The 26,498-nt window shown below is 59.9% G+C and overlaps 1 protein-coding gene across 1 annotated transcript; it reads left to right on the top strand.

Annotated features, from left to right (window-relative positions):
• KIF19 (kinesin family member 19) lies at positions 1 to 26,301 on the top strand. The gene is made up of 20 exons (XM_035026114.1): positions 1 to 137; positions 1,983 to 2,063; positions 12,825 to 12,935; positions 13,570 to 13,657; positions 13,987 to 14,123; positions 15,146 to 15,271; positions 15,598 to 15,792; positions 17,086 to 17,232; positions 18,742 to 18,864; positions 20,581 to 20,746; positions 21,388 to 21,562; positions 21,679 to 21,877; positions 22,475 to 22,745; positions 22,839 to 22,960; positions 23,324 to 23,457; positions 23,716 to 23,821; positions 24,014 to 24,110; positions 24,649 to 25,046; positions 25,242 to 25,401; positions 25,638 to 26,301. The coding sequence occupies exons 1-20, from the start codon at positions 99 to 101 to the stop codon at positions 25,766 to 25,768; spliced, it is 3,006 nt and encodes a 1,001-aa protein (XP_034882005.1). The 5' UTR covers positions 1 to 98; the 3' UTR covers positions 25,769 to 26,301.
• The last annotated feature ends 197 nt before the right edge of the window (positions 26,302 to 26,498 follow it).

Raw genomic sequence — 26,498 nt, 5'->3', positions numbered from 1 at the left:
GCGGCGGCGCAGGGAGGCTGCGAGGGACCCGGCGGCGGTGGGGGTGCGGCTCGGCCATGCCCGCTGGCGCGGCCTGAGCCCCTCCACCCGCCGCAAGCATGAAGGACAGCGGGGACTCCAAGGACCAGCAGCTCATGGTGAGACCCCATTCATAGCCCCGGAAACCCAGCCTCTGACTTGGCCGCGGTCACAGCTGTCCTGTCCCCTCACCCCACTAAGGACACTGAGGGTCAGGGATGGGACTGTCAGGGAAACTTTCCACAAGTCCTGGATATCAAGAAGGAAGGTCTCGTGGCCATGCTGCTGAGGCCTGAAGTCAGCCTAGCTTCAACCTCACTCCCCCTTACACCTTCCCACCGGGGGAGCCTACCCCCCACCCCCATCCCCAAAGCTTGTGCAGATGGGTCTCTGGGGCGGGACTGCTCTCTGATCTAGAAAAGCCGGGGGCAGGACGGGCTTGACTTACCTGCACAGAGAAGGAAAGTGGGAGTCTCCCCGTGAGCCGGAGCTACCCTGGCGCTGTGGGGTCAGGAGTTTAAAGGGATTGGGAATCACAGGTGGGCAGACAGGAGCCCCGGGAGCCAGAGTTGCTGGCATGGGGTTGAGAGTGGCTGGTTACTGGGTTACAACACAGATGCTGTCCAATATTTCAGACAAGTGTTGGAAGCAACAAAGATGTACCCCCTCCCTGAGCCCTGGGGGCTGGGACAGATGAAGTGGTGTGAGTGGGGGTCTCCAGGGCAAGTAGAGACTGAAGACAGACCCCTGGGGGCGTCTGGGTGGCTCACTCAGTGTAAGCGTCTGACTCTTGATCTCAGCCTAGGTCTTGATCTCAGGGTCAGGAGCTCAAGCCCCACGCTGGGCTCCATGCCGGGTGTGGAGCCTACTTTAAAAAAAAAGGCCCTTGATTATCAGTAATGCCATGTCAAAGCACTAAGGGGGAGGCTCAGTGGCCCCAAAGCCACTGCCCCTTCCACCCCTCTCCCCATCCCCTGACTTCTGAGGCCTGGGAAGGGAGGGCTTTGTCACCAGCAGGTGGGTCATAATGGAATGAGAGGATAATGCCGCCCCAGGAACCCTACCTCTACAGGCTGAGCCCATGGCTCTAAAGAGGAGCTTGACCGCAGCTCCAGGAAAACCTCAGGCTCTGGAATATTCTCTCTGGCAGTTTATAATGTGTCTCTTGAAAATGGCTACTTTGGCCTGAGTGGTGTGCCCCCAGGACAGGGATGGAGGGTCCTCCCTCTCCCACCCGTGGGGTTGGGCCGAGGAGGCCGGTAAAGATGATCTGACAGACAGCAGAGGTCCCTCGGAGAGTGATGTTCTCACTCAGCATGAGGGTCCGTCAGCGATACCCACACATTCAGCAGGCATTTCCCCTTGGTCAGCAGAAGAAATGCACCCCCTTGTTGTCTGGGGAGCCCCATGCACAGGATGAAGACCCATCAGCTCCTACTGGCTGGAGAATCGAGAGAGAAGGGAGCACCCCATGGTGCTGTGCTGGGTAGGGATGTGGTCAGGGGTTGTTAGGACGTCAAGGTGAAGCTCCGGGGGTCCGGCCCCATCCTGCCGTCAGCCAGGCCTGCACCTTCAGCCTCATTCACAGATGCACCCACAGGCTACTCCAGTGCCAAGGCTCCAAGTTCAAAGCCCTGGGGAGCTGCAGGTGCTTCATTTGGGCGTGTGACTGATGCAGGCTGGAGGAGCAGACCGCTCTTTCCCCTGGGGCTCTCCCTGAGCCCCGGGCTCCCCAGGGAAATTCACAGACTCCGAGGTAGCCTGCATGCCGTGGACCTGCTCCCCTCCACCCGGGCGGTGGCCTTGAACCACTGAGTTTTCCTTAAGACCAAGGAGGCCTGGGATGGCCACACGGGGGAGAACCCAGGGGGCTTGCCCAGGGGAATCCTGGGGTCCTCTCATCCTTCTGTCTGTCCAGCCCGGTCCTCTCCTTCTAATCTCAGGGGTCTGGCCTTTCCTCGTAGGTGGCACTCCGGGTCCGGCCCATCAGCGTGGCAGAGCTGGAGGAAGGAGCCACGCTCATCGCCCATAAGGTGGACGAGCAGGTACTGGGGCTGTGGCCAGGAGCCGCAGGGCAGAGGTGCTCACACGTGGCAGGGCAGGCACCTGCTCACTGGGTGGGGCAGGAAGGCTCCCTGTGGCTTGTAGCATCACCCTTCCTCCATCCACCAAACTCTTGGTTATGTCATTGATGACATTGTCAAGGAAGCCAGGGTTCTTCTTCCAAGAAGCCTTCCCAGATTGATCCAAGGAGAGCTGAAAGCTTCCCTCGTGGGGCTGGGCCCTGAGCTCCCCAGTGCAGCCTTAAAATTGTCACATACCTTCCGTGTGCCTGTGACATGACTTCCCCCGCTCAGCAGGTCCGCTACACGTGGAGCATGTCTGCTGCTCACGGAGCACGTATCTACATGGTCTAGAGCTAGAGCCTACCTCCGGTTCATGTTTTGCAAAGGCTGTTCGTGTTTTGTAAAGTCTTGGGGTATCTGGTTGCTCTCTTGGTCCTCATGTCACTGTGATGAGGTGGGCAGGGTGAGTCCCACCCCCATCTGCACGGGAGGCAAATATTTACCAAATAGCCACAACACACTGGGGCAGCGCTCAGAGCTGGAAACCACAGTGAGCAGAAAAGACCCTGCCCTCTCTCCGGTACCTTCCGGTCCCGCACAGGGAGACAAAGCGCTAATCAGAGAATTAACCCCAACAAGGGCTGCAGAGAAATGCGTGGCGCTGGGAGGGGGGCTTGAGCCAGCGCAGAGGTCAGGGAGGGCTCCCTTGGGAGATGGTGCTTGAGCTAAAACAAGAGAGGAGGAGGGTACTTTGGACGTGCGTGAAGGGAGACGCTTCAACCAGAGGGACGAGCAGGTGCAAAGGCAAAGGGTAACAGAAAAGGCCTGGGTGGCTCCAGTAGGAGCGAGAGGGCGGAGAGGCATGAGGTGAGGCGGGGACGTGGCAGGGGCCCGACCGCACACTCTTAGACCATGGCCAGGATGTCTGGGTGGGCAGGTGAGGACGCAGGTGCTGGGGTGGGGGTGGGCACAGTGGTGAGGACGGCTCGGTGGCTGCCGCTGCTGGCTTCTCCTGAGTGTCAGGGCTCATCAAGGTGGCAGTATACACTGGCGAGTCTGAGAAGTCCGGTGGCATTGCCCCATTCAGAGAAGGGCACACGTGGGCACCCGCTTGGCCCGGGCCTGGGGCCGGCGGGCTGGACTCAGGAAGCCCAAGGGCCATGAGAAGTGAATTGGAGGCAGACCGTCCAGCCCGCAGTGCCCACCTGCCTCTGGGCTCCCCTAGGGACAGGTGCCCCCTCCCGCCTCTTCCTCAGCTCTGGTGGGCACAGCAGAGCCCGGTGGCACCAGCCTCCTGATTTCTCTCTCTCTCTCTTTTTTTTTTAAGATTTTTTTATTTGAGAGAGAGAGAGGAGGAGCAGAAGGAGAGGGACAAGCAGACTCCACGCCCGATGCCGGGCTCAATCTCAGGACCCTGAGATCATGACCTGAGCCGAACCAAGAGTCGGATGCTTAACCGACTGAGCCGCCCAGGCGCCCCTCCTCTGTTCACTCTTGGGAAAGGGTAGCCTTCCTCAGAGACCTCGGAGATAGCAGGGGATGACTGGGTGGACCCTATGTGTCTGGGTAGGCCAGGCGGGAGTAGGGTGAATACACCTGACAGTCACGCAGGGTGGGTTCTGCTGTTGCCAACTGTGGCCTTGGACAGGTTGCTTCTCGGAGCCTCAGCCGCCTCATCTGTAAGTGGGGACGGCCACCATAATGCTCTCTCGAGAGGGTCTCTGCGGGTTAATGTATGCTCAGTGCTTCCCCAGTGCCCGGCACACAGTAGGAGTTTAATAGTTGTGAGTGGACATCATTAACTAGCGACTGAAAGCTCCCCAGAGCTGCTGGGTTTGCCGACGAGAGGGGCCAGCCTGATGAGCCAGAAACCTCCTTCCCGGCAAGGACCACTCCCTGTTTATCCAGCTTGTCCCCAAGAATATCAGGTCCTCAGGGCTGGGACAATGATGGCTCTCTTTCTCGGCGGCTCCTGGCTCCTGGCCGGTGTGGGGGCTGAGAGATATTAACTGATGTTGATGGAAACGCTCTGGTCTAGGGTAGAGCCCACGGTGTGCCCACACGCGTCAAACACTGGCTCCTTTCTGTCCCTGCAAGTGGAGAGGGAGGGTCCGGCCTGATCTGGCCGAGCTGTGTCTCTGAGAAGGTTCTGGGCTGCGCAGTCCGAACAGGGCTGCTCCTTTGTCAGCTGAGCGATGCAGGGAGGGTCCCCTGAGCAGCGTGGGCTCAGGGCTGTCAGCACAGACTCCGGGGCCTGCAGGGAAAGCTCTGGGCTTGTGCCCTCGGGCACCTTTTGTCCCCACTGCGTCCAAAGATGGCTTGCCTGGCCTGCATTTTTGGAATAGCTGCAGCAATTGGCAGGCTGGGAACCTCCTAAAACCCTGCCATCCCTCAGCTGACAGAGAAGGCCCTCGCAAGTAGGAGGTGAGACACAGGAGTCCAAGAAACAGATGGACAGCCCACTTCCCTTGCCTCCCACTCTGACCTGTCTCCCACCCCCAGAGCTCTGTCCTTCCCCAGCGACCTGAGGGAGGTTCGGGGATGCAGGCTCAGCCAGCTTCATTGATGGGCCAGCTGGTGGGTTAGAGCCTTGCTCCTTCCCCTGAGGTCTGGAGCCTGGAGGGCCTGTGGGGTGACTTTGGGAGCATCCCCAGAACGCCATGGCCATGGAGTCTCTTCCTGGCGGAGATGCAGGAGGGTCCAAGCAGCCTCACAGTGCCCTGCATCCTCTGAAGCAGACATGTGCTTGGAATGAAGAGTTGCCCTGTACCCACCTCTGTCCTTCGCTCCCTTGCCTGTGACCGTCATGGCCCGTGTGGCCCGGTGCCACAGAGGGGCTCCCCAACCCAGCTTCTTCTGGCCTGGGGCTCTGGGCTCTGCCTCTCCTCTGTGCTGGGTGGGTTACTTTCCCCCTGCTGGTGCCGTTGCGGGCCTGGGGGTGAGAGAAGCCGCTGCATGGTCAAGCCTCTGCAAGCCCAGAGGTCACTGTTGAGAGCCCAGCCTCCTGGTGGGCAGCGGGGAGGCGGATGCTGCCACAGCCCACCATCAGTGGGTTCTGAGCTGGGAGAGGTAGACCGAGGACTCGGTCACCCACTGGCATGGGCCACTGGAAGGGTCCTAGGACAGCCTCCCCTAAAGCTAGGCATTGTCCTGGAGACGCGCGAGTTTGTGGCGACAAGATCTGCAGAGGTGGACATTCCCACAGGCAAAGTGCACTCCGGGGATAGGAGGCCGGTGCGCCTGGATTCTGGGGAAGCTGGAGTGAGGGTGTAGATTTGTAAAGGGGATGGTCTGGGTGCCTTGGCAGCCTTGTGGTCTGAAGGCCCCCTTTCAATCCAGGACCAAAATCGTAAGATCTTTGGAGGTTTTTGGAGGCTAATGTATGCACAGTGCTTCCAAGTGCCTGGCATCCTGTAGGGGTTTAATAGATGTTAGTTTACGTAAGGACTGAAATACAGGATGGTTTCGAGCCTAGAGGTGAGTGACACTCGGCCCACCTCCCGCCTTCCCGCCTCCTGTGTCCGCTCTCAGCCCAGTGGTCCCCGAATGGTGACCTCCCCACTGATGTGTCCCGGGAGGACTGCTGCTAGCACCTGAGGGGGGGCTGGACCCTGACAGCAGAGCTCTCCAGGATGCCATCGATGACCACAAAGGGAAGGCAGGTGCAGGCCGAGAGGCTGCTGGGCCCCGAAGTTCCCGGATGGAAGCAGCTCTACCTCCTCCCCTCTATTCCCTGCCCCTAACCAAGACCCCAGCCTGCTGAGCCCCCTCCCAGCTATCCAGGCTATTTACCTACAGGATTTAAGTCACCTGACAATATGTGTAATCCCATAATTGGCCTTTATCAGCTCCAAGTCCCACTGTCACCCCTGGGCTCCTGGGGTCCTGTCAGAGGAGCCACACCCAGGCCCTTGGGGCCCTGGCCGGCCTCCAGCCTCTTTGTCCTCATCAGAAGACAGGGTATTAAGAACCTGCTCCTCCGCCCTCCCCCACCCCCGCCAAAGGGCTGTTGAGAGGCTTACAGGAGCTGGTGTGAGGGAGAGCCCCAGCCACACACACAGCTCCCACTAGGGTGACAGGGGCCGAGGGTCAGACATGAGTGCTGCGGGGGGCAGCCCGCCTCCAGCCCGCTTCCCTACACACCCACCCTCCGGATGCTTCTCAGCCCGCCCATTGCCCCAAAGAGCTGAGCCCTGTGGGGAGTGACTGGGAAGGGATCCGCGAGTTCTCCCCCGTGCGCTGCCCCCCACAGCCCTCTCCCCAGCCCCTCCCCGCCCCGGCCAACCACTCATCTGCTTTCCATCTCTGTGGATCCACCTATTCTGGATACTTCATATAAATGGAATCTTGCACTCTGTGGTCCTTTGCGTCTGGCTTCTGTCACTGAGCATCATGCTTTCAAGGGTGGTCCCCACTTCTTGGCTGTTGTGAATAAGGCTGCCAGGATGTAAGGATCCTCACACCTCGTGACTGGGTGGGTGCGAGGCAGGTTCTAGTTCAAAAGGCAGATATATGCGGCCTCACTTCCCCCAGAGATGCTGATTCAACGAATCTGGGTGGTGCCTCCTACACTCTCCCTGGGGTCTCTGATGAAGGTGTTTGCAGAGCCGAGAGGGATGCAGCCCTCTCTGCATCCTCGAGGTCATGCCTCCCCTCCTCCTGAGCCTCAGGGCCCTCAGAGTCCTGTAGGCAAGGGGGGGTGGCCTGGCCAGGTGTGGCTCTGTGCTAAGCGGCCCGCTGGGCCTCGGTGGGTTTATGAGCTCAGCGGGCTCCTCTCTGGTCCTTTCCGGCTAGCCTGAAGGAGACACCCTTCTTGGGATCAAAGACTCCATTCTTGAGCACGAACAGGACCGTACATTTACAACTAGAAATATGACCAGCAACAAATTCTCCTTCTTAAAGAAAAAGCAAACAAAAATCCAGAAGCAGCCTCACCCGGGTGATACCCACCTGGAGTCAGGCTTTCGTTTGGCTCTGCCTTGTTTACACCCTGAGAATAAAGGGGCTGCATGCAGGTTCCCTGGACAGGAGATGGAGTCTCTGAGACTGGGGCCTTCCCAGATTCCGATTCTCTGCTGGCAATCCTGAGTAGGCTGGGTGTGTTGGTATGATTTCTTCTTTAAAGGCTGCGGCCCCTTTGGCCCTCCCTGACTTCCAACCGGGAAGAACTTGGGCCCAGAGAGGCGATGCCGTTTCCTCAAGGTCACACAGCAGTGTTGACCCTAAACCCAATTTAGGGCACCCCTTCCCTTGAAGATCTTCACTGCCAGCCTTGGAGGCTCGAAGAGGAAGGATCTAGGTCAGAGGTTTTCAACTGGGGGCGATTTTGTCCTCCAGGGGACATCTGGGAATGCCACAGCTGGGAGGGTGTTGTGTTACTGGCATGTGTTACTTGCGGGGCGCAGGACAGATCCCCTAACAGTGACCCAGCCCAGAGGCCCAGTAGTGCCAGGACTGAGCAATCCTGGCCTACGTCCCGCCCTTTGGAAGCCAGGAAGGAGCCAGTTAAAACTGCAAAGTGGATCAGAGCTCCAGCAGCTTCGGTGGTGTGTAGCAGAAAGAACTGCTACACTTTATTCGGGGTATTTCTCACCTAGGAGATGCTGGGGAGGAGCCCGGTTCTTCACGGGCACAGAGTTTACAGACACTGTCCCCCTAGCCTGAGGCTCCTACTTCCCTATGGATCCCGGGTGTCCGGGCTCAAAGTCTAGAACTATGGAACGGTCAAAATCTGCACTGAATGAAGAGCAGGTCTGAGAGGGAGGCAGTGGGGGCCTCTGCTGAGTCAGGAAGCCTGGCCCTGCGGGGGCAGAGCCCACCTTCCCTGCTCCTGGCCCTGCCTCCTGCCCTCTCGCCGGAGTGGGGAGGCCCCTGTGTATACGGTGCGATCCACATCCCCACTGAAGCCTCCTAGGGGCAGGTGGCCAGTGTGCCATGGGTGGGAACATTTATGACCTGGGGATTGTGAAAGAGAGGGCCCCCATGCTGAGCCCACCACCTCGGGGGCTGAGGGAGGGGCTGAGGCTACCCCCCTTTACAAGCCCCCTCCCCCGCCCCTCCCCGCAGCAGGTGAGACTGCCTTGGGTGGTGTAGGGTTTGCAAGGCTGAAGTAATGAAGTACCACAGACTAGGCGACTTTAACCACAGACATCGATTCTTCCACCATCCTGGAGGCCAGAAGTCTGGAGGGTCGGCTCCTTCTGAGGGTCCCAAGGGAAGGGTCCGTCCAGGCCTCTCTCCTCGGCTTGCAGATGGCTCTCTGGTCCCTGTGGCTCTTGAGGTCCTCTTCCTTCGATGTGTGTCTATGTCCAAACTTCACCTTTCCAGAAGGTTACCGGTCATACCGGATTTAAGGCCCACCCTACTCTGGTGTGACCTCATTTTAACTAGGTACCTCTGCAATGACCCTGCTCCCAAACAAAGTCACGTTCTGAGGTTCTGGGGGGTTAGGACTTCAACATTTGAATTTGGGGAAGACACAGTCCAGCCCATACCAGGTGGGCACTGGCCCAGCCAGGCTGCTTTTGGTCCGCTCATTCACTCGGGAGGCAGGGGTGGTCAGGAGCTTGGGTTCTGGGACCAGACAGCTCCCAGGCCAGCCAGCTCTGTCCTTGGCTATGCAGCTTTGGGACATTACCAATATGAGTCCTCATTACGACGGAGGGATCCTAGGAGTGTCTGGGAAAATGTGTGCAAAGCACTTAGCACCACGCCTGGTATGCACAGAGCTTCCCCCAAAGGCAGCTTTATTCAGCAAACATTGCTCGGACGTACGCTGGGCGCCGGCCAGGATGACGTTTAGGGGGTGATTGGAGGCTGCGCAGGGGCCGGGGACAGCATGTGCTCACAGAGGCGGCCCAGACGGCTCACCTCTATGGCCATCTTGGGCCCGAGCCCTGGAGATCTGGGAAGCGAGGACAGGTGGGAAATTCCCAGAGCTCTGCTCCCAACCCTGCATTTCTCACAGGAACCGCCCTCCCGCCGGGGATTCTGAGCCGAGAACCTCTGCCCACAGCCTGCCTCTCACCCCATGGCCTTGCTCACGCTTTTCTCTAGAATGCTCCCCTCACCTCACATCTCTCTGCCAACTCCTGCTGATCCTTTAAGACTCAGTGCTGGCACCACCTCCTCCAGGAAGCCTTCCTGGAGTGGTAATGTGGATCAGTGCCCCTCCCTACACTCTGACTGCCTCCTGCAGAGTCAGACCTGGGGAAACCACACCTCACTTTCTCTCTCCCTGGGCCTCGCCTACTGCCTGGGACATAGAAGCTTTCCCTGCCCTGCATGCCCTGTGCCACCGTCTGGGGCAGCAACCCAGAGCCCCCCCCCCACCCCTCCCCGGCTCAGCCCCAGTTCACCTGGCTGAGGGGCACAAGGCCTTCCTTGTATGCCAGGGTGGACAGGGATGGGGGTGATGCTCGGGAGGTGGGGCGTGGGCTGGGGACCCAGGCAGATGGGGACCCAGACAAAGACCTCTTTAAGAGGGGTCATGGCAGCTGTGCTGACAATGTACTGATTCAGGAGCCCGGATATCAAAGGAACCAAATGTCCAGGGTGCCATGAACTTGGCAGTGCCCAGAGCCACTGTTTGAAGGTGATCAGTGGGTGATGAGCATCAGTGCGTGCTGCTCACCCTCCCCTGCACCGAAGGCCCCCAGAGGGTGCCCCTCCGGCTGCCGGCCCTGCCCGCGTCAGCAGGAGGGCTGGTGCCCGAGGGGTGAGAGTGGGATCGGCTGGCCGGGTTCCTGTTGCCTCCCACTGGGCCCCGTGCCAGGGGACTCATAGGCAGCGTTATCTTCATTTGGGTCTGAAACTTGATCAGGGCTTATGCTGCTGGCTTTAGGGCCTGAGACGGGAACTGGATCCTGGAGGAGGCTGATAGGGCATTGGCGCTGAAGCCCTGGGGAGGTGGCTGGGGACAGGTGGGCACCCCAGGTAACAGTTGCAGGCCCAGATGCCCAGCACTCAGCTCACCGTGGCCACCCAGCCTCTGGCAAGCTGTGAGGGGACCAAGTCAGTGGCCTCATTCTTTCCCTGCACAAAGCCCCTACCCAGCCTGTCTGGAGCTGTCCCCCCTAACTGGCTTACCTGAAATTACCTGGTTGGATGAGACTTCCAGGTGAAACTCCTGGGGCCAGGCCTCCAGGGGGGAGGGTTGCCTTACCCCCCCCCCGCCCCCGTCCTGCCTGCTCCATGAGAATCCCCGGAGAGGGCCCTGCTGGGACCCCGGGGGTCTTAGACCAGTCTACATGCAGTGAGCACAGTTGTGTACCTACTGCACGTGTCCAGGGAGTGAAGGAGCAGGGCTTGACTTCAGCACACACCTAAGTGCTGAGAGGAGTCTGGTGGGAGTCCCACACAGTGGCCCCCCCAGGAGTGCACCTCTTAAATCCTGGTGCTCGAAGGGGGCACACCCAGGGGGACCCACTGTGGATCTCCCAATCCCGCAGAGCTGGGCTGGGCTCCAGGCTGGCTTCCTGCTGCCTCGCTGTCAGCCCCCTCTGTCCCTCGGGGTGACTGCCACTCATGCCTTTTCGGGGCTGTCACTGGCCCCAGCTTCCCTGCTGGCCCAGGAAGGGAGCTCAGTCACTATCTGTGCACCCTGGGACGGCACTAGGACAGCCCGTCCTCCTCAGTGCCTGGGCCTTTGTCAGGACTCAGTTTACCTCCTTGGTCAGCATCTCATCACAGAGTCAGATTAGGTAGGGCCAGTGCGCACAGTGGGTGCTGGGGCCTCACTTGGCTGGGGGACACCCTCCCACCGCCACATCCCACCCCAGCAGAGGGCATGCGTGGGAGCAGGTTCACAATGGTGGACAGGGGGCCCAGGAGCCAGACCGCCAGGGCTCCAGTCCTGGCCCCACCGTTCCTCAGCTATGCGACTTGGGGCCTCGAGGTTCCCATCTGAGGGTAATGAGTTCGTGGGAAAGGGCTCAGTGAAGATGAGCTACGTACCGGGAGGAGGGGCTGGGTGTGAGGGCGCCCGCTCCCTCGTCTTTACCACCTGTGCTCCGACTGGGAGTGGAGGGCGCCATGAGGCTGCCACGCTGGCTGCGACCGCCGTCCAGCCCTGGAGCATAGCCGAGACTTGTTGTGCCCTCGCTGTCCAGCATGAGCAACAGGTGCTCCCACTCTCACGGGGCACCCTGATGGGGCGGCCGGGGCGGAGGACAGGGACCCGACCTGGAGGCTCAGCTCCCGAGGGGACTCAGGCAGGCGCAGAGCCCGTGGCATCCCGGTGGCCCCCCCCTCGGTGAGGGTGGGGTGGCCCATCACCTGCATCACCCCCGCTGTCCCTCCTCACTTCCCCTGGAATGAAGACCCTTGAGCACTTAGAATATGCCTGGTGCTCTGCCCCCACACGCCGTACACATTAGCTCAGGGGACCTTCATAGTCTGGCAGGCAGATAATACTCCTGTCCCATCCGGCCAAGGAGACCCAGGCCCAGGCAGGTTAAAGTGCTGACACAAGTCCGCTCTGCTAAGAGTAGGATGGGCATGCGGACCTTGCCCTGACTTACCTCTCCTGCCTTGTCCTAAATCCCCCCTGACTCCAGCCCTCCCATGCACCTTTGAATGTCTTCTGCATTTTCATCAGTCTGGGCACTGTCTCTCCCCACAACTTCCCTAGGCCAAGAACCTCTGGCCAAGAGCCAGCCTCCTTCCTCTGCACCTTCCCTCAGTCCAGGACCAGGCTTAACACACCCAGGACACCTGGTTCAAGGGGCAGAGTGGAGCTGGATGTGGAGCAGGCTTGGAGTTTGTTCTGGAAAATGGGTCCCTTGATCACCTTTGGAGCAGAGGAAGAGCCTGGTGAGGTCCCGTGTGTATCCTCCCAGCCCCACACGCATGCATACGGAGCACAGAGACCCCTACCCTGCAGGGAGGGGAGGCCAGGATGGCCAACCTCTACCATCATCCTACCTTCCAACCCTGGGCCCCTCCTTCCACCCCCAGCTCAGGCTCAAGGCTGCAGGGGCCTTGATAAGTCACCCCAAGCCCCCCTCTCTGACACCGATGGACAGTCCCCAAGCCCAGCCCACTTTCCTCACCCCTGTCACCCCACAGTCAGTGCTCTACCCCTGGGTCTACCCCCTGGCTGAGACCAGGGGACAGGGGGTGAGGAGAGCAGGGGCTGCAGACTTTGAACCCAGATCCCAGGTTTTGAGTTCCGGTTCCCCCATTTGCTAGTATATGAGCTTAGACAAGTGACTTCTTTGGGCCTCAATTTCCTCATCTGTCGAGTGGGAATAATTATGGGCCTCAACACCTGGCCTTGGAGCGGGGGGTTAAGTGAGTCCGTTTGTCTAAAGAGCTTAAAGCAGGTCCTGACACACCATAAACGCGTCATAAATGCAAGCCATTGTTACTGTTCCTCCTCTTTGGTAGAGGCGCATGGGGCGTGGTGTTGTCCTTAGAGGAAGGCCCCCCCGGGTCTGGGGCCCACGTGGCCTGGGGCACCGTGGCACTTTCAGCTCCTTTGGGGCATTGTCAGTGGTTAGAGAGGCTTCCCCTTGGGTATCCAGAGCCAAGCACCCAGATCAGACACCCCAGAGCTGATGGGGCAGGGCTGGGCCTGGGGCTTGGGGGCCCGGGGCTGCTCAGCTCCAGAGCCTCCAGCAAGACCCACCCCACTGCTTGCCCCGTGTCCTGGGTGAGGAGAGCTGAGGCCGGCCTTGACATCAGTGTGGGCCTGTGGCTCCCTGGTGACTGCCAGACCCCCCTCGGGGACTCTTGCAGATGGTGGTTCTCATGGACCCGATGGAGGACCCTGACGACGTCCTGCGGGCACACCGTTCCCGGGAGAAGTCCTACCTGTTTGACGTGGCCTTTGACTTCACTGCCACCCAGGTGAGGGAAGGCCTGGGCCTAGGGACATGCAGGAGCCCCTCTCCAGCCTTTGCCCGCCCCCCCAGGAGGGAGCCCTCAGGGGACCCTGCCACTGACCCTCAGCCCTCCCTCCACCGTTAGCTCTCTGGCTTTCCCCTCTACCGCGTCCTCATGCGTGCAAATGTGCGCACACCTTCATGGCTTGTGCCCAGCCTCCTGCACAGACACCCCCAAGTCAGTGTGCAGACGCTGCACCCACAAAGCACACCCCCAGGCCGCTCGCCATGGGAGCTGGAGGAGGGCGTGTGAAGCCCATCTGGTGCAGGGAGGAGTCTCAGGGAAGCTGACACCCTCCCGGGGACCCCTGTCTTGCCCATCTGGGGGATGCTCCCAGGAGCAGATGTAATGCGTCCTCGGGGCGGGGAGCCAGTCGTGGGGGCAGGCGTCTCAGGTGTCCTGAGCTCTTTTTCAAGCTGGTGTCCCCCATGGGGTGAAAGCAGAGACCCCCCCAACCCCCGACTCCCCGCTCCTACTCCTTGGGCTGAGAGCCCCAGAAACGGAAACTGCTCATGCTGCGGGCCTGGACGGCCAGTGGGCATGTGTGCTCTGCCCTGCGTGTACCCGAGGCCCCTGACGGGTCTGCTCTTCCCGGCAGGAGATGGTGTATCAGGCCACTACCAAGAGCCTCATCGATGGTGTCATCTCAGGCTACAATGCCACTGTCTTCGCTTATGGCCCCACAGGTGAGGGAGGGGCCGAGACCGTGGGACAGGACAGTATGCCCCATTCGTCCCCCTGGAGGAATAAGCCCCCTCATCCTCCATCAGAGAATTACTCTGGCCCCAGCTGAGGCTGGAATCAAGGATGTAGCTGATCCAAACGCCCACAGGGCCCTCTGGCCCCAGAGGCCCCATCCCCAGCCAAGAGCGCCATCCTCCCTGCCCCCTACATCCTTGGCCACTTAGGGGGTGCCCAGCCTTGAGGACAGACCCAGGTGTGCCAGGAGCCCCTGTCCAGCAAAGCCGTGCTTCTGGCCCCCACCCTGCTCACCCACCACCTTCTTCTGCCCCAGGCTGTGGGAAAACCTACACCATGCTGGGCACAGACCATGAGCCTGGCATCTATGTTCGGACCCTCAATGACCTCTTCCGTGCCATTGAGGAGACCAGCAATGACATGGAATATGAGGTGTCCATGTCCTACCTGGAGGTGAGCCCTCCCCTGACCGCAGCTTAGGTGAGCAGCCCCTAGGACAGCCACACGCATGTTGTTGGTCCCACTCTGCAAAAATCTGAGGTTCAGAGAGGTTACACAAGTAGGTCAACATCAAACAGTAAGTGAGGGGGCAGGGATTCAAACTCAAGATCCTAGACCTTGAAAGCCAAGCCTTGCCTATTTTGCCACACTTCCAAGTAGCCTTGGCCCTGAGCAGAGACCTCAGCCACCCTCCCAGACGGCTCAGCACCTAGCTATCATCAAGGGCTCCTTCCTGAAAAGCCATGTCTGCCCTGCCACGCCGCCTCCAGGCACTCCATGTGCCTGGGGACTGGTGGGACCCGCGTGCATGCACAGGCTTGAACCTGACAGCCTTCGATACCCGGCCTCAGCCCCCAGCGCCCACCCTCGCGCCGGGCAGCGAGGAGACATCAGCGGTGGGAGCGTGCAGAGGCCAGAAGAGAGTGGGCTGCACTCCACCTGGCTCCCAGCTGCCCCGGCTCCCCCAGGGAGCTGATAATCTCCGGGGTGACAGCTCAGGAAGGGCAGTGAGGCGTTGCTGCCAGCCACACTCCTCCAGCCACCATGGCGTTCACTCAGCCAGCAAGATGCACTTGTGGGGGGTGGTGCAGGGAGAAGTAGCATAAGGGTTGCCTAGCAACAAGCAGGGCTGGCCATCGGTCAGGTCCCCATCTTCTGCCCAGCGCCCAGCCCGCCTGCCAAGGGGATCCCACTTGGTTCTGAAGCTTTCTGCGTCCCAGGTCCTGGCAGCCCAGTGTTTCCCTGTGGATGTTTAAGCCCCCTGTACCTCCACCCCATAGAAAGGAAGGGGTCTTTCTCCTTAACCAGAGTTTCCCAGAGAGGAGACTGGAGCGCCCAGGCTGGGGCTCAGAATGTGGGAGCTCCTGTCCCCTTTGTGCTCGGGAAAGATGGGGCATCTGGTCCTTGTCTGGACCTCCTGCCCTTAGTCTCCCGTTAACACCTGTCCCCTGCCCCTCCCCCACTGGCCCCATCAGATCTACAATGAGATGATCCGGGACCTGCTGAACCCCGCCCTGGGGTACCTAGAGCTGAGGGAGGACTCCAAAGGGGTGATCCAGGTGGCTGGAATCACCGAGGTCTCCACCATCAATGCCAAAGAGGCAAGTCTTGTGCAGCCAGCGGGGTGGTGGAGAGGGCCATTCACCCCTCCTGGGGGGCAGGAGGGGACACAGGACTGCACCTAAGGCGGCGCTGCCCACTCAGCTGGGGCTGGGGCTGGGGCAGACACAGAGAGTCCTGTATCCAAGCAGGGGGCTCTCACCTGCCTCCATGCCCCCTGGCTGCACTAACCCTGGGGGACGAACGAGGCCACCAGCCTCCAGATGGCCCCCCCCAACCTGGGCCCCTTCCCAACCTCCAAGATGCAGGACGTGGGGGCAACCCGACGGATCCCCCAGAGAGGTGTCCTTCCCACCCACCCATCTAGATCATGCAGCTGCTGATGAAGGGCAACCGGCAGAGGACCCAGGAGCCTACGGCTGCCAACCAGACGTCGTCCCGCTCCCACGCCGTGCTCCAGGTGGCCGTGCGCCAGCGCAGCCGGGTCAAGAACATCCTGCAGGAGGTGCGGCAGGGCCGCCTCTTCATGATTGACCTGGCTGGCTCTGAGCGTGCCTCCCAGGTGAGGTCAGCGCCCCCAGCACTGGGGAGAATGGTTTTGGGGGGCTGGGAAGAGGGCAGGGATGCTGACTTCCCAGCTTCCCCAGGAGATCGGGAGGAGGCCATCCTAGGCAGGGTGGGGATGAGGGGGCCACCTGGGTAAGGGACTGAGGAATGTCACAGAGGAGCATGACGGGAAGGCTATCTGTGGGAAAGGGCTTGGGTTTCTCCAGGAAGGAGACTGGCCGCCCTCGAGGAGGGTCAATGGGAATGAGAGTGAGTAGGCCCAGATGAGCTGGGAGAGGGGAGACAAACGCCCCCCTGACTCAGGAGGCCCTGTCTACCACATCGAGGACAGAGGAAGACCCATCACCATCTCAGAGCATTTGTCCCCGACACTAAGCCCTGCTCACCTGGCTCTGCAGCCTCTGCCCGACTGGGTAGGCCCAGGTCCCCCCTCCTTCAGGCAAACTGGGAGGTTTCATGATCCCCCAAGGGATGAGGCCAGGTGATGTCACTGCTAGCAAATGCAAGGGACAGGACAGCAGCCAGGGAGAATTAACAGGGTTTCATGTTAGAACATGTGGGACTGGGTTTAAACAGGGGGGATTCAAGAAGTACACCCCTCTCTCCCAGGAAGGCCTGAGCAGCCAGGGCGAGGGGGTGTGCCCCGAGGCCCCAGCTTTGGAGGGCCAGGCAGCTTTGAGCAGAGCCTCCTTGGCCTTGACAGTGTCCCTGCAGGCCCAAGGAACGGAGAGGAACCCAGCACATCACACACATACACTCTTTTCCCTACACACTCTCACACATACACACGTTCTTTCTTCCACACACGCACACACACTCTCTCCCTTATAGTCTCTCTCACACATACACACACGTCCCTCACATTCTCCCTCTCACACACACACACACACAGACTTCCCGCCTTCCCCTGAAGCCCGGGGCACCCTCTGGAGCCATGTGCCCATGGTTATGCCAGCTCTTAGCTGAGCCACCAGGGAAGCCTCGACCTTCTTCCGTGTCATTCTTGGCGCCGTGGGCCCAGCCCCTTGGGGAGACAAAGAGCCAGACTCTCAGCCCTCCTCAGAAGCCCTCAGTCCGTCACTGTCTTCAGAGGCCTTCCGGTTCTCTCACCTTCTCGAATGCCCTCCATGACCCTTGGGAAGAGGGCGAGACCAGGCCCTCGGTCGCCTGCACATTGCAGAGCCCTGAGGGAGCGGGAGGGGCTTGCGGCCCAGGACGGCCCAGGGCGGTGGTGGAGCCCGTCCCCCGCCCCACGAGGCCGCGGTTCTGCCCACTGCTCCCCCCCCAGACGCAGAACCGTGGGCAGCGCATGAAGGAGGGCGCCCACATCAACCGCTCCCTGCTGGCTCTGGGCAACTGCATCAACGCGCTGAGCGACAAAAGCAGCAACAAGTACATCAACTATCGCGACAGCAAGCTCACCCGGCTCCTGAAGGTACCGCGGCAGCCGGGCCCGGGCGCTAGGCACCCACAGGAGGGCTGCCAGACTTAGCAGATAAAAATAAGGCCACCCAAGGGCGCCTGGGTGGCTCAGTCGGTTCAGCGGCTGCCTTCGGCTCAGCTCATGATCTCTCGGGGTCCTGGGATCGAGCCCCGCATCGGGCTCCCTGCTCCACGGGGAGTCTGCGTCTCCCTCTCCCTCTGCCCCTCCCTCCCCACTCGTGCTCTCTCTCTCCCTCTCTCTCTCTCTCAAATAAATAAAGTCTTTAAAAACAAATATAGGCCACCCAGCTACATTTGAATTTCAGATAAACAACAAAATTTGTTCTAGTATAAGTGTGTCCCATACAACATTTGGGACATACTTATACTAAAAAAAAAAACCATTCCTTGTTTATCTGACATTCAGATTTAACTGAGTGTCCTGTATTTTACCTGGTGACCCTAACCAAAGAGTGGGCAGCAGGGAGGGAAAGGCACTGCACCTGACACCCCCCCCCCCCCCCCCGCCGGGCTGCAGGTCTGAGGGAACTAAGAGCTGCCTGGATTGGGGGTTCTGGTGGACATCAGCCTCATGGCTCACAGTGTCTGCTGTTTGGGGGCCCACCCCTGGCTGGGCCTCACCCGACTAGCTCCTTTCTTCCTGAAGCAACCCTAGGCATCGGGGGAATACTATTTCCATTTGCAGATGAGAAAACTATGCACAAAGAAGCCAAGTAGCCTTTCCGAGGGCCCACGGTAGTAAGTGCTGGAAGACAGAGTCTATGGTCCAGTATAAGTGCGGTGTCACCCGAGCCCACCCCCAGCCTGCCACCATCAGTGTGCCCCCAAGCTGGGAGGGGGGACGGTGGCATGATTGCTGCCGTTTTTTAAGAGCAAGGAAGCCAAGGATTAGGGAGACGAAGAGCATGCCTGAGATCACCCTGCTGCTAATTGTGGGACCTGGGGCTTTCTCCCTGCTACCCCCCGACCCCGCACCCAGGCCTGTTCACATGGAACAAGGAGGGGCTGGCCATAGGCCACATTCATCCTTCATACAGTGGTCCCCATCCCCCCATCTCTCACTCCAGCCGAAATAGCAGTGCCATCAGCAGTCAGAAATGGGGGATCTGGGGGTCACTTGAGAGCCCGGAGGGGATGGGACGGAGGGGGAGCCCAAAGGGCACCTTCCCACTCTGGTTCCCAGCCACCATGGCTGCCGCCTTTCCTTGTTCTCTCATATGGGGGGAGGGAAAGGGGAAGCCAGGAGGCCCTGACCTGGATCAGATACTTGTAATTTTCAAATGGAAATTTGGAAAAGAAACCACAAGTGCGAAGGAAGAACAGAAGGAGGGGGGGATATCTGGACCCAGGGGGGTCCATGTGATGCTCAACCCCAGCACCTGTGAGTATGTCTGTGAGTGTGTGTGTGTGACAGAGCGAGCGAGAGCGCACAGCCTGGTAGGAGCAGGGTCCCAGGGAGGTGGTCCCCTGCTGAGCGCAGCCCACCCTCCCCGCCATCCAGGATTCCCTGGGCGGGAACAGCCGCACCGTGATGATCGCCCACATCAGTCCCGCCAGCAGCGCCTTTGAGGAGTCCCGGAACACCCTGACCTACGCCGGCCGGGCCAAGAACATCAAGACCAGGGTGAGGACCCTTCCTGGGCCAAGACTGAAGCCCCTGGAGGGATCCCTGCCACCCCACTCCACTCTCTCTGGAGCTAGCCACTGTGGCACTGGCCTCCATCCCCAGACCCATGTCACCCTGTGCCCTTCCCCGCACCTTCAACACCTGTGCACCTGCCAGGAAGCCCACTGCTCCGGAGGGCCCCCTCCCCCTTGTTCAAGGTCATGCGCCCCGTGCCTCATGCCCTCCCAGCCCCACTTTTCATTATCAGATGCCCATTCAGATGTTGACATTTTCAAAGCCCCCAATCTGTCAGGCCAGCGGCAGCCGATTCTGAGCACTTTCATGCATCCCCTCCTTCACTCCTCCAGCGAGGCCAGACTTCCTATGCTCCCATCTTGCGGTTTAGAGAAGTGAGGCTGAAGGAAGTTAAGTGACTTCCCAGCTGGCCAGTGATGGATGGCCCTGAGACTAGAAGTGGCCCTGCCTAGCTTCCAAGCCCACGTTGTCACCCTTGGGCAAAGGCGTTAGAATCCCCGTGGCCTGCTATAGGAAGCCTCTCTGGACCCGTGTGCATGGAAGGGTGGGAATGGACATTCACCAGATAGGACTTACAAACACTCCCGCAACACTGCACTTTGCCAGCCACTGTCCCAGGGGGCTTTGTGTGCTATTCCAACCCTCCAGGAACTTAATGGGAGGAGGAGACATGTCCTTGAATATTGATAGTTCAGAATATTATTAATAGCTGGCAAGTGATGCCAACGGTAGGTGCTGAGGCAGCGAGGAAACAGGAAGTGGGGGTGGGCTGGCAGGATCTGGTAGAGCTCTTTGGGGACTGTCAGTGGGACTCTGAAGGATGGGGAGGACACTCTAGAAAGGGGGGGCAGTAGCAGTAAATGTAGAGGTTTCAAGGGCAGGAAGGAGATGGTATCTGTGATAAGGATGGGGACAACAGGACAGTTCCTCAACCAGAGCAGAATGTTCCCGGTGGAGCAGTGATCAAATGAAAATTGAGAGGGACACCTGGGTGGCTCATTCGGTTAAGCATCTAACTCTTGATTTCAGCTCAGGTCATGATCTCAGGGTTGTGGGATCAAGCCCTGCATTGGGCTCCACGCTCAGCATGGAGTCGCTTGAGATTCTCTCTCCCTCTCCTTCTGCTCCTCCCCTCACTCATGCACTCTCTATCTCTAAAATAAATAAAATAAAATCTTTTTTTAAAAAATGAAAATTGAGGGCGCCTGGGTGGCTCAGTTGGTTAAGCGACTGCCTTCGGCTGAGGTCATGATTCTGGAGTCCTGGGATCGAGTCCGCATCGGGCTCCCTGCTCAGCGGGGAGTCTACTTCTCCCTCTGACCCTCCTCCCTCTCATGCTCTCTGTCTCTCATTCTCTCTCTCGCAAATAAATAAAATCTTAAAAAAATTAAAAATTAAAAAAAAATTTTAAAAATAAAAAATGAAAATTGAGATAGTGGTGGGCCCAGGTAAAGGAATTAGAGCATTTCTCCTGAGCAGTAGGGAGCCACTGAAGGTTGATGAGCAGAGGAAGCAGCATTTTAGGAGTATGGGTCCGGCAGAGGCATGGAGTGTGATAGGTTTGGGGGTCGGAAGCCAGGGGGGCCATGACTGTATCCAGAAAGACCAGGGGGCAGAAAGAGAAAGAAGACTCAGCAGGCTGGCCCCAGCACCTGGGATGACTGTACCTGCCCTGCCCCCGTGCTGTGCTCCCCACAGGTGAAGCAGAACCTGCTCAACGTCTCCTACCACATCGCCCAGTACACCAGCATCATCGCGGACCTGCGGGGCGAGATCCAGAGGCTCAAGTGCAAGATCGATGAGCAGGGCGGGCGGGGCCAGGCCCAGGGCCGGTTGGAGCGGGGTGACATCCGCCACATCCAAGGTGTGTGCGTGGGAGCCCTGTGTTCATGGGAGCCCATCTCAGGCAGCCCTCCCAGCCTGTATCAAATTGCTCAGGGGCCAGATGGTGCTGGGTTCAAATCCAGACTCAGGCTTTTTCTGGGCAGGTAGCCTTGGGCTAATCATTCAACTGCTCTGAGGCTTCTTTTCAAGTGTCAAATAGAACGGTGATCTCTGTTTCAGAGACTTAACATTAATTAAGATTATGTGAGATCACACAAGTGAGAGACATGTGAGCGTTTAGCTGCCGGGGGGCCCTGCTCCAGGCTGTGAGGCTGTGCCCAGCATCACTGGAATGGGTACCATTCTCTTATAGATTTGTGTATTTGCTATGGATGGTTTCCCAACAGATGGCAGTAAAGTGTCTAAGGGGAACCTATGGGCTAGTGGAAGCCCAGTTCATACAGAGGAGCTGGAAATCACCTTTGGACCACAGCCGGAAGACTCAGTGTGGAAGTGGGTGTGGGAGGAGGTAGTAATCTAGGAGGTCTTTTGGGAGGAGGTGGTTGGACAGGAAGTGGTTTGGGAAGAAAGGGATGAGGGAGGGCCCCACGTAGGCCCAGATTTTCCTGGCCTGACCCTCCTTCCTCCACTGACTTCCTCTACCCCCCACCCGCTGGGCAGCCGAGGTCCAACTGCACAGTGGGCAGGGTGAGCAGGCCGAGATGGGGCAGCTGCGGGAGCAGCTTATCAGCGCTTTCCAGGAGCAGATGGATGTGCGGAGACGCCTGCTGGAGCTGGAGAATCATGCCATGGAGGTCCAGATCGACACCTCCCGCCACCTGCTCACCATTGCCGGGTAAGCAGCCCCTGCTCCGGAGCTGTTCAGGTCCCACCCCGGGCCTGGGACAGTAGCCGCACACTATGCCCACTGTGGTCTGACTCCCCTGTCTCCCTGGGGTGGGACGGTGGCAGCTGGGAGCACGAGAAGTCCCGCAGGGCGCTCAAATGGCGGGAGGAGCAGCGGAAGGAATCCTACACCAAGGATGACAGCGAGAAGGACTCGGACACGGGCGATGACCAGCCAGACACCCTGGAGCCCCCAGAGGTGGCCTCAGCCCGGGAGAGCATTGCCAGCCTAGTGGGGGAGCAGAAGAAGCTGCGGAAGCAGAAGGTGCCTGGGGCTGGGGGCAGGGGAAAGGTTTTGGAGGCCCAAGCCAGAAGGGGCTGGGGGTGGGGTACAGGGGACTCAGACCTGGGAGCTCAGGCCTCAGATCCTCTGTGACCTTGCTAAATTCCTTCTTGTGCCTCTCTTACTCATCTATAAAATGGGAGTAGTCGTGGTGCGGCCCTAGTGGGGTTGTAGGGGAGATTAAATCAATGCCTCTTGCATACCAAGGACTCAAAAAATGGTAGTCAGTATTTTAATTAGGGCTTTCCAGATAACAGGATCTTTTCCTTCTTCTGGAGCATACCCAAACCAGGGGCTTCGGGGCGCCATGATGAGCTCTGAGGGCATCAGATGGGCTGGGGTGGGGCGGATTCCAGGGGCAGGCTGTGGTCCGGGTGGCAAGAAGGTGGGCACAGAGGGGCCATTTCGGAGCAGCCCCTGGTTGCAAGGCCCAAGACACAGCTTCGAGGGTTAGCCTCAGAATGGGGAGTTCGGGGGCTGGAGAGGCGCGGGCGGGCTCGGCGGAGGGCTTGGGGGTGGCGGGGGGAGCAGCCCCCCTCGCGCGCCCGCAGCCTGGCGCTGACCCCCAGCCGCCTCCAGCTAGCGCTGGAGCAGCGCTGCCGAGAGCTGCGCGCGCGGGGCCGGCGCCTGGAGGAGACGCTGCCGCGGCGCATCGGCTCCGAGGAGCAGCGCGAGGTGCTCAGCCTGCTGTGCCGCGTGCACGAGCTCGAGGTGGAGAACACCGAGATGCAGTCGCACGCGCTGCTGCGGGACGGCGCGCTCCGCCACCGCCGCGAGGCCGTGCGCCGCCTGGAGCAGCACCGCAGCCTCTGCGACCAGATCATCCAAGGCCAGCGGCAGATCATCGACGGTAGGCCCCCCGCGGCCGAGCCACCCAGGGGCCCTCCTCGACCCGCGGAGGGTCCCAGGGCACGCGCTGAGCCCTGGCCCTTCCCCCCCGCAGACTACAACCTGGCCGTCCCGCAGCACCTGGAGGAGCTGTATGAAGTGTACCTGCGGGAGCTGGAGGAGGGCAGCCTGGAGCAGGCCACCATCATGGACCGGGTGGCCTCTAGGGCCCTGCAGGTGGGAGCGTGGGCAAGCCTGGGCCTGGGCCTGAGGCACCTGTACTGATGGGAGGGGCTGATGCCCTAGGCAGTGCCTGCGGGGAGCTGGGGGGGATGGGACCAGGCTGGCCGGCGCCCCAGGGAGTCAGCTTCCCGTCCTTCTTACCCACCCGAGGAAGGCTCCCTCCCGTCCCAGAGCATTCTTCTCTGGCACTTGTGTATCCCGTGTGAGCCAGAACACAAAGCCACTGCTCTCCCCAAACTCCTAAGCCAGGTTACAGCCCTGGCCGCCTTGTGTGCCTGTCACCCTGTGCTGTCCCCTGGTCTAGGACAAGTCTTCTGACTGCCCTCCCCCCATCCCCCCGCACCCTTCCCTCCCCAGGACAGCTCCTTGCCCAAAATTACCCCAGCAGGAACCACGCTGACACCGGAGTCTGAGCCGGAGAGTGTGAAGATGCTGAGCTCCGAAGTGCAGCGTCTGCAGAGCAGTGTCCTCCCTCCCCTCAGCCCGGAGAGGTGAGGCCAGAGACCACCTCCAGCCAGTCCTGCCAGCCTGAGCCGCCACCTGCTTCACCATGTCCCAGGGATGCCAACCCAGATGAGGGTTGATTGGGGAAGATGGGGAAGGAATGAGAAAGGGAGGAGACGGCACGAGTCTGGAGCCAGGATGCCTGGCTTCTCCCTTCACACAAATAGCTCTCCCCTGGGGTGGGGCTGGGACCTCAGTGGGACCAGCCAGGTCAGTAGCCATCCATCCTCCTCTGCCAACCTCAGTGAAGCCAACCGCGTGTTTAAAGCCAGTCCCCGAGCCTGGCAGGTGAAGAGCTCCTCTGTGCCCACCCCACCCGCCATCCAGGTCGGCGGCCTGGTGACCCAGGAGGTGAGCACTGAGCACCGCTTGCCCTGGGTTCCATTGCTGGGGGGCGAGAGCACAGGGTAGACACCCAGGGGTTGGGATGGAGCCTTCCCCAAATGGCCCTCACCCCTGAGGCCCCGCTGTCTCTGCTGAGTAAGACATGGGGTCTAATGCTGGGTCTAATGCCTTTGTCTTCTCAACCACTTCCCCCCGCAGGCCCCCGCTCAGGACAGCCTGGTCAGCCTGAGCAGTCGGATCAACTCTTCCCCTGACAGCAGCGAGAATCTGTCAGAGATCCCCTTGTCCTACAAAGGTGTGCCCCTGCCAGCCCTGTCAGCGTGAGCCCGGCATCATCCAAACTGTTCCGGGTCACCCAGTCCATGCCCTCCTGCACTGCTGAGTGCCCCACACCTTTGGTGCTACCCATTCTATAAAGAGACTCCAGTGCCCAGAGAGGATTAACCACCTGCTCAAGGACACACAGAGAGCTGAGGGCACAATCAGAAGTCAGAATGGGGACCACACGACACTTAGGATCCTGTTCCCCCTTCCCACCCAGTAATAATTCTAAGAGCAAATACAGACGGCATCCCTACCCCCTAAGCCCATTTTCTCAATTAATCCTCACAATAACCCTATGGGGTTAGTTTCACCATTCCCAATTTACAGAGGAAGGTAAGGCTCAAAAACTTGCCCCAAGTTTCTTAAATAGCAGGCAAGCGGGAGGGCTGGAATTGGGACCCAGGCCTTCTGGCTCTGCTCATTTCCCTGCCTTGGCAGGAGAGTGGGTGTGGGAGGTAAGGGAGGGGGAGGAATATATGGTCTTGACCCCTACATTGGGTGCTCTACAGAGAAGAAGGAGATCCTGACCGGCACCAAGTGCATCTCGGTGAAGGCTGCTCGGTGGCGCTCGCGGGCTCTGGGCACCGAGGGGCGCCACCTGCTGGCACCTCCCGGGGAGCGCAGCAGCCTGTCTCTGCACTTGCCGACCAAGGCTGACAATTCGCAGCCACTGGGCCCTCTGGCCTGCAAGCGGCCGCCCAGCCCCACGCTGCAGCATGCTGCCAGTGAGGATAACCTGTCTAGCAGCACAGGCGAGGCCCCATCCCAGGCAGTCGGGCACGGGGGCGATGGCACCGGGCCCTGGATGCGTGGCCAGAAGAAAAGCCCAGGCAAGAAACGAGAAGAGTCACTGGAGGCCAAGAAGAGGAAGCGGCGGTCCCGTTCCTTTGAGGTCACGGGGCAAGGGGTGAGGCAGAAGACAGGGGATGGGGTGTCTGCGCTCCTTCATTATGGATGGGGGCCTGGGGGGCTCCTGCACCACCCTCCATGCCTCTGTCCCCCAGGCTGGCATAGGGGGCACACAGGACTGGCATATAAGACAGATCCCTGTAGCAGATCCCATACAGCTCTGACTCATCTCACTGTTCTCCAACCAACACAGCTCTCCCGCCCCAAGACACACCTCCTGGGGCCCCGTCCTATGGAGAGCATCTCGGACCATAGGGTGCCACTGTGTGGACACCCAGCACCTGGTATCCGGCATCTGGGGAAGGTCATGCTGCCTTTGGCCAAGGTCAAACTCCCTCCAAGCCAGAGCACAGGTCAGTACCAGCAAGGGAGGGAATGGGAAGGGGGGGCCCTTGGCCAGCCCAGGGAGGAGGCATGTTGAGCTCCCTTCACCTAGGGCTACCCACTGCTGGAAACCGGGTTCTCACAGAATATTCGTGGGACTGGCATCTTGGGGCTGTGCCCCTAGGGAGTTCAAGGCCACTGGGTGAACAGAGAGGGAGTGGGAGGAATTCCTAAAGCCCTGCTCCTGGCCCTTCCCCTGTTGCAGGCCCTGGGGACTCCCCACCCCTCGCTGTTCCGTCCAACCCAGCTGGTATTTCCCGACGGGCTGCCCGTGGGCCCCGCCTGGCTCACAGCACAAGCACCCATGGCAGAGACATACGCTTCGGGCACACCTGAGGGGCCCTGCCTGGAACAGCCCTCCTGCCCCCAAGACTGGATGCGGTGTAGCAGAAAATGGGAGACGGAGGCTGGGCAGAGGGGGGTCACCTGCGAGCAGGAGTTCAGGATCTCAGAAGGCTGGGGTCCCTGAGATCCAGAAATTATGAGGGTGCCTGCCCAGCACCTCCATGCTTTCAGTGCCACTGGGGAAGGTAGGTGAACTCAGGAGGCATGGCCAGGATGACAGGACTTCCTGGCCTCCCAGCCCTGGATAGAACCCTGTTGCCAAAACCCTATAGAGACCTGTGGCCGGACTCGGCCTTGGAGATGGGAGGGGGAAGGGAGCTGTTCGTAGGACGGGGCCCCTGGGCCTACATCTGGGGCAAAGGCATCCCGGATGGTTGGGAAAGGAGCCAACAGTCACTTCACATCCTATGGTTGGGGCAGAGGAGGGAATCTGGTTTTGTTACTTGGCAGTGTAACAATAAAATCCCATTTGGGTCTTGATGGTTATGTTAGAAACTAGACCTTGTCTGGACTGTGGGGTGGCCAAGACTGATTAAGAAGCAAGCCGACGCCTTCCTCTTCCCTCCCCGACACCCCCCCATCTCCCTCTGGTTACGCTGAAGCAACCTACAAATACCTGGGGGAAAGGGGTTTTTCTCTAGACCGTCCCCAGGAAGGGTGGGCCCGGCAAGGTCTGTTCATGCCCCATCCCACCCGCCTTCACACCTGCCTGGGCTCCCTC

This window comes from Mirounga leonina, unplaced genomic scaffold, assembly GCF_011800145.1.
Source record: "Mirounga leonina isolate KUSES-001 unplaced genomic scaffold, KU_Mleo_1.0 Mir_197, whole genome shotgun sequence".
NCBI classification, from domain to species: domain Eukaryota; kingdom Metazoa; phylum Chordata; class Mammalia; order Carnivora; family Phocidae; genus Mirounga; species Mirounga leonina.
The sequence above is the reverse complement of the archived record's forward strand: the minus strand, read 5'-3'. Positions and strand labels throughout refer to the sequence as shown.

Bases quoted from the DNA above. Each gene is read 5' to 3' on its own strand.
- KIF19 (XM_035026114.1), top strand. From the start codon at position 99: ATGAAGGACAGCGGGGACTCCAAGGACCAGCAGCTCATG. The intron at 18,865-20,580 runs GTGAGGACCCTT...TGCTCCCCACAG, and splicing joins CCAAGAACATCAAGACCAGG to GTGAAGCAGAACCTGCTCAA. The intron at 24,111-24,648 runs GTGTGCCCCTGC...GGTGCTCTACAG, and splicing joins GATCCCCTTGTCCTACAAAG to AGAAGAAGGAGATCCTGACC.